This window comes from Setaria viridis, chromosome 5 (assembly GCF_005286985.2).
Source record: "Setaria viridis chromosome 5, Setaria_viridis_v4.0, whole genome shotgun sequence".
NCBI classification, from domain to species: domain Eukaryota; kingdom Viridiplantae; phylum Streptophyta; class Magnoliopsida; order Poales; family Poaceae; genus Setaria; species Setaria viridis.
In genome coordinates, this window is record NC_048267.2 from 14,350,138 (window position 1) to 14,357,157 (window position 7,020).

General features: G+C 42.2%; 1 protein-coding gene across 1 annotated transcript; it reads left to right on the plus strand.

Annotated features, from left to right (window-relative positions):
- Positions 1-1,202: 1,202 nt before the first annotated feature.
- On the plus strand, positions 1,203-3,782 carry LOC117857926 (small COPII coat GTPase SAR1A). The gene is made up of 3 exons (XM_034740849.2): positions 1,203-1,560; positions 1,697-1,828; positions 3,181-3,782. Exons 1-3 carry the CDS (start codon positions 1,432-1,434, stop codon positions 3,499-3,501), a joined length of 582 nt encoding a protein of 193 aa, XP_034596740.1. The 5' UTR covers positions 1,203-1,431; the 3' UTR covers positions 3,502-3,782.
- The last annotated feature ends 3,238 nt before the right edge of the window (positions 3,783-7,020 follow it).

Consider the following 7,020-nt stretch of genomic DNA (forward strand, 5'->3'; position numbering starts at 1 on the left):
ATCGCAGGTGCGAAGAGTTAACGTGCCCTCGGGGGCGCCCCTAGCCGCCTTATATAAGCTGACGACCTAGGGTTACAATCGGATAGAATCTAATCTTAGTCGGTTGTTACATGGAAAGCAATCTGAGTTGGCTTACAACAAATATCCCGTGATATCCACGCAGAATCTGTTCACCCGGCCTCCGGACTTGTGCTCCACGTATCTTCATGCCTTGGCCTGCCCGCACAGGGCCAATCAATATCGTGGTCGATGGGGACCCGTGGTACTCTTATTCCTTACTATATATGTAGATAAAGGGGGTGTTTGGATACACCTCACTAAAGTTTAGCACATGTCACATCGGATGTTTGGATGCTAATTAGAGATATTAAACATAAGCTAATTACAAAACTAATTGCACATATGGAGTCTAATTCGCGTGACGAATCTATTAAGCCTAATTAGTCCATGATTTGACAATGTGGTGCTACAGTAATCATTTACTAATATGGATTAATTAGGATTCGTCTCGCGAATTAACACGGGATTCTGCAATTATTTTTATAATTAGCTCATGTTTAGTCCTCCTAATTAGCATCCGAACATCCGATATGACATTGCTAAAGTTTAGCACCTAGCATCCAAACACCCCCTAAGTATATATCTAGTTTCATAACAAAATCTATAAGGGCCTGTTCGGCTGGACTTATAAGCCGGCTGAAAAGCTGAAACGGCTGATTTATTGTGAGAGAAAAATACTGTTCGGTGGCTGATAAGCTGAAGCGGCTGTAAATCTAAAAATGACAAAACAACATTCACTCTCGAACGGAGAGAGTATATTGGATGTTCGTACCCAGAATTACAACAGGTTGTCTCCTCTGCTAGAACGATGGCTGGATTCAAGTTCACGGTGAACTTTTGCAGATAATAATGAGATAAAAGGGAACAAGGCTCCACCTCCGTCCGATCGAGATCAAATTTCTGAGTTCCTGAACTTTTTGCTCAATCGGCTGACGTATAGCATGACTCATCATATGATAGTTTTCGAGAAACATTCCGGTAGTAGGTCAGAGAGTCATACCGGCCATTCCCTCCTTGCATCCCTCAGAATCCCCAATTTTCTGTTTTTAGCTGCGGGGAGTCGATCGGAATTAGGCGGAGGCCGGGCCCACATGCAGCGCGCAGCTTCCCCAGCAGTTAATTGTCTTAATGACCCTTTCGTTCCTTCCACAACGCCAACCAAAACATACACAACACAAAGAGACAGAGAGATTCAGATCCACACATCCGCGTCCTCCTCCTCCACCTCGGTTTCCTCTCCCACCACCAACCCACCTCTAGATCCCGGCGATCTCCGCCGCCGCCCTCTCCTGGGAGGCGCGAGCGAGGCAGGCGTAGAGGCGTCAGGAGGAGGCGGCGGCGGGAGGCGCGGCGGGCGCCGAGGCGGGGAAGATGTTCCTGTGGGACTGGTTCTACGGGGTGCTGGCCTCGCTCGGCCTGTGGCAGAAGGAGGCCAAGATCCTCTTCCTCGGCCTCGACAACGCCGGCAAGACCACGCTGCTCCACATGCTCAAGGATGAGGTACGTCGCCGCCCGACCGCTCCCCCGATCTCGTCTCGTCTCGTCGACCCAGATCTGATCCGGCCCCCGATCGGATCCTGTCCATTTCTTGGTTCCCCTGGATCCGCCTGACCTGTGCCTGTCTCGATCGTTGCAGCGGTTGGTGCAGCACCAGCCGACGCAGCACCCCACGTCGGAGGAGCTCAGCATCGGCAAGATCAAGTTCAAGGCCTTCGACCTCGGCGGCCACCAGATCGCGCGCCGCGTCTGGAAGGATTACTACGCAAAGGTCGAGCTCGATTTTGTCCATCCTTTCTATACGCGTCGTTTTGGTCGGGCCAGATCTATGCTTTGCGTGCTGTGTTCGTCACTTTGGGCGCTGGTTGAAAACAACGTGTGTTTCGATTCCTTCTAGGTTAGAAATGCTGTCCTTTTCCTTTTTTGGCGATGTTGAAGGGACCCCGGAAATGGATGATTTGACGTAATTGAATTTTTGGTTTAGAAATTCTGAATCTACTAATTCGGGAAATTGAACAGTAGCTCCTATACGGAAATATATTCATCAGCCTTTGTCATTGAATTTCATGGGCCAATCGTGGTCCTTTGGGACATATGAGGAGGTGGTGTAAAATTGAAGATAAGAATTTGATAACCTTGTATGTGATGTGGGTCAATTTGCATAGAGATAAGATTAAGCACTAAAGAAGAGCTAATGTTTAGAAGATCATTTGCTGAAAGCTGCACGGTACTGTGTCCTTTTGTGATCACTCTTAAAGGTCCTTTGGTACACATTACCATTTTGGGAGCTGACTGCATCAACTATTGCTTTTCGATACACATAATACATTGCGTAGGTACTGTATTTCTTTCGATTCCTTTTATCTTTTTGCATGTGCAATGTTGACATTTATAGTTTGCTTTCTTGAGACACAAATATTTGCTTCACATTTTTCTACCGAAGATTTCAAGTTCTTTTGCCAAACAAATTAAAAATTATATTACCCATTTTAAACTTTTTAGCAAAAAATTCTGGCACTTTATAAAATAATCCAATTCGTTTGTGTAGTCAAAGCTTTTAGGTGCACATTAGACTTTTAGCCATTTGGTGCTGACTAACGAGTCATTCTGCAATACATTAGCATATACCTTTGCTTTGAGCTGGTAGCTTGTGTCATCTTGGTCTATCCTATAACAGTATTACATATGTTATTACTTATGTTTGTTTTACTATGCATGTTTATGGTCATGCCTCATTTCCCTGTAAGGAGGTGCCCAAATTTTGTTTGAATGGTTCATCCTCTCAAGCTTGCCAAATCATAACACAAACATATCTGCCTTTTAAATTGAATGTTGGGCAAAAATATGTGTTTTGGTATATAACTACTCCTTCCATCCCAAATTTGTTTTTTCCTAGGTACATAGCAAGCTATGTATCTAGCCATAACGTATATCTGATGTTATAATGTATTTTTGTATATCTTTGTTCTATGTGATGTCCTTATTCCTCATACCAAAATACGGAAGTTATGATTATCTGCATAGTTGTGATTAGCTAATTCATTTACTTGTGTTCATGCTTTTCCTCCATCTGGAGCAGCTATTCATATGCTTGCCTGATAAAAAAAAAATTTCACATAACAGGTTGATGCTGTAGTATACCTGGTAGATGCATACGATAAGGAGCGATTTGCTGAATCAAAAAAGGAACTTGATGCTCTCCTGTCCGATGATTCCTTGGCCAATGTTCCATTCCTCATCCTTGGCAACAAGATTGATATCCCATATGCTGCCTCTGAAGAGGAGCTGCGGTATCACCTAGGCCTTAGCAACTTCACAACTGGGAAGGGCAAGGTCAACCTCGGTGACTCCAATGTCCGGCCTCTTGAAGTTTTCATGTGCAGTGTTGTCCGCAAGATGGGCTATGGTGACGGGTTCAAGTGGGTCTCCCAGTACATCAAGTAGGGTGCCTGCTGAGGCGCATGCTCAGCCCAGCGATTTTTTGCCTTGTCATTTGTTCTGGTTGGTTGTTCGTCACGACAATGATGATCATCGTGACGGTATCGTGGAGGGTATGAAGAGAAAAACAGCGCTTAACATTGGGAACATGTTGAATCTTTAGCCTCAAAAACAGTTTGTTATGTCGAACTCCTGAAATTCTTTTGCTTTTCCATAGGACGTTTACTAAGGACTTGATGGCGATGGATTATAAGATTATTGGTTTCTTAAATTATGTCTTTTGTTCATGGATTACTGCTCAAGAGTTGCTGTTACAATTTCGATGCATGTGTTGCTTCTTTTGATTAATGTTTTCCGTAGTCCTGATACTGAGCATTACTTGCCTTTCTCAAGAGAGTGATAGTGGTGCAACACATTTTTTGCAGTTCAATCTTGTGCGTGCGTCATTAAAAAAAATGGGTAAACATGGGACTGCGCGGTTTACTGTATGAAGCAACCCTAAAGAAATGCAGAGCCCGGATTTGAAGTTCCCATTTTTGACTGAGGCCTTGTTTAGTTGCTAAAATTTGAAGGTGTCAAATTACTGTTACAGTACTGTAGCACACTGTAGCATTTCGTTTGTATTTGTGAATTATTGTCCAAACATTGATTAATTAGGCTCAAAAGATTCGTCTCGCAAAGTACAACAAAACTGTACAATTAGTTTTTAATTTTGTCTACATTTAGTACTCCATGCATGTATCGTAAGTTTGATGTGATGGGAAATCTTCTTTTTGCATAGTGATAAAGTTGAAAGTTGGGGGTGAACTAAACAGGGCCTGACTATGTGCGCTTACAAAGAAGTCGAATTTCTCAAATCAGGTGCCTTTTTTTTAGCCAATCTTGTTTTGGAAAGAGCAATGCTTCTCTGAAGCTATGCTTGCAAGGCGGCCAGGCCGAAAAAGGCTATAATAATAATAATAATCTAGTTACGAAGTTCCCGCAAAAGAAAAAAATTTTGAATGTGAGTTTTAAATTCTGATTTTGGTCGTGATTCATGTTTGATGCAATTCCCTTCCCTTAGGGCATGGAATGAAGCTTGGAGAAGGACCAAGTGGTTGTGTGCAAAAATTTGCATATGTTTAAAAAACCTTTTTGCTGGAGATCATCTTATTTTCCTTATTTGCCTGCGGTTATCGATCACCTTGGTACCTGAGTCCGTGTGAAGAGTATAGCTAGAGCTAGGCGGCTGTCCCTTTCTGATTGTCAACCATCAAGCGGTGGGCGGGCAAAGAAAAAAAAAAGTTGCTTGGACGTGCGCACACCTGATTTCGTTGCTCTTTCAGTCCTTGCAGATTGTTTTTTCCTTTCTTTTTTTACAAGTCCTTATTCGCTCCTCTTGGTAGCCACCGCTCCCTCCGTCCTAAATTACTATTTATTTTGATTCTCTTAAACACATAATTTTTATCATGTATCTACACATAATATATATGTACCAAAAAGATCAAAACAAATAGTAATCTGAGACGAGGGGAGTACAAGAGACTATACACTCTCACTTTACTTCAGGAAGACTGCAGTAATCTTGATTGAATGCGAGGATCGGAGTTACTCGGGCACCAGTCAGCGGACCCTTCATCAAATGTATGAATAAAAACCTCCGATGCACTCGCTATGTAATCAGCTTGTCTACTATTCATGCTCATTCAGAGCAACAGTGAAACTAGATGCTCGTGATCTACACGACTACACCTGGATGCCATTAACGCTAGCTAGCAAGAATCCTGACATGGGATGATATCACCGCCCATCTCGCTTACAAAAGCACACATGCTACTCGCGTGGTTATAGCGAGCGAATCCTACTTAACTACTCGGTTTGACTCAACTCACACGCTACCAAGAAATTTCAGTAATCCCCCACTACTAGAATCCAATGGTTTTTCTAGAGTTTAAAATCCCGAGGGAAGGGAAAGTGCTTCCCTACGAATTTTATTGGGGAAAGCTTCTATGAAAAATTTCAAAAAGAAATAAATTGTGCCCTAGTGTTTTCCTAGGGAAAATTTTAATGGGAATTAACCCATCGCATTCTAGTTATTCTAGTAGTGACCAGAGCATTCTACTAATATATTCTTTAGCAAAAAGAGCAGCCCAATCCACACATCAACACATGTGAACTGTCTCATCTGTGTTGATAGATTGAATAAAAAACAAAGCCAAAACAGTCAAGCCATGGCACAGCCCGAAGGAAGCTCCACAAATGGTGGCTCGTTAGATAGCTACGCTGACTTTCAATCCGAACTCCAACAATAGAGGGGATGGCTGCATCCACAAGTCCTCTATACCAGTTATAGGTTACAACCTCATTTCGCTTAGAGCGTTATACTCCTTTGCATTGGGACAGCTTCCAGCTCACCGGATGACATCATCCTAATCGCCAACCCTAAGTGCGGAACTACTTGGTTGAAGGCTCTTGCTTTTGTGATCACTAAAATGCCATCACTATGGCTTCAATAACCACCTCCATTTCAATTGTAGATCGTTTTAGCTTTTCTAGATTCATAGATATTATTATGCATCTAGACATCTTTTTAAACCTATTTAAACAAGGACCTTTTTACCTTTTTAAACAAGGACCTAACTTGCGTTGAGACACTCCCCTCACCAAGACTTATCGCTACTCACATGCCACTCTCATTGCTTCTGGAGTCCATGGAAGCCCATGGCTGACACATTATTGTGAGTATATTTGTCGAGATGTTAAAGATATCTTTGTGTCGCAGTGGCTCTTTTGGAATAGAACATACAAGGAGCATACTGGACATTTAACATGTTTTGTGAGGGTTTCTTATCCTATGGGCATTTCTAGGATCATTGCGAGTATTGGAAATAGAGCACCGCAAAGCCCGTAAAGTTCTTAAAGTACGAAGAGATGAAGATAATGGCATAACATGTGAGGTCAGTTAAGAGGCTTGCAGTGTTCCTAGAGTTTCCCATTCACCAAACAGGAGTAAGATAGTGGTGGTTCTTGAATCTTTTGCTTCTTTGAGAACTTGTTGCTTGTAGGCTAACAAAACTTGTTTGAAAGGGCAACTTTGTCATTGAAAAATCCATGTTCTTTAGGGAACCGACGGGGAGAAAGCTAGATTGTCATCATGGAAGAGAAACTCAAGGGATCTGGTCTTATCTTTTGATATATACATGTATTCTCCTTATCTTGCATGTTAGTTTGAATATCATATAGATGCTATGTACTGTATCTAAGAAAAAACACAATTCTATGACAAATGTATAGGAGAAAAACGTCCAATTTGAAGGCTATTAAAAGGATTAATATCTAATTCTAGCATTTCTATCTTTCAAATTATGAGAAATTTTTTATTTTCTTTTACTGGCACATCGATACGAATAAATGTAGTTGCAACCCATAAAATTTTCCATAGAGGACTGGTGGCCAAAATTGGGCCATGCCCGGGCTGGGCTCAGGCTTCGCCCGGGCTTTTGTGCTTCAAGAAAGTATAAAGCAGATGCCCGATGGTACTTGGAA

Excerpts from the sequence above, each read along its gene's own strand:
- LOC117857926 (XM_034740849.2), top strand. The coding sequence starts at position 1,432 with ATGTTCCTGTGGGACTGGTTCTACGGGGTGCTGGCCTCGCTCGGCCTG. Across the intron at positions 1,561-1,696 it reads TCCACATGCTCAAGGATGAG|CGGTTGGTGCAGCACCAGCC; the intron begins GTACGTCGCCGC and ends CGATCGTTGCAG. Across the intron at positions 1,829-3,180 it reads GGAAGGATTACTACGCAAAG|GTTGATGCTGTAGTATACCT; the intron begins GTCGAGCTCGAT and ends TTCACATAACAG.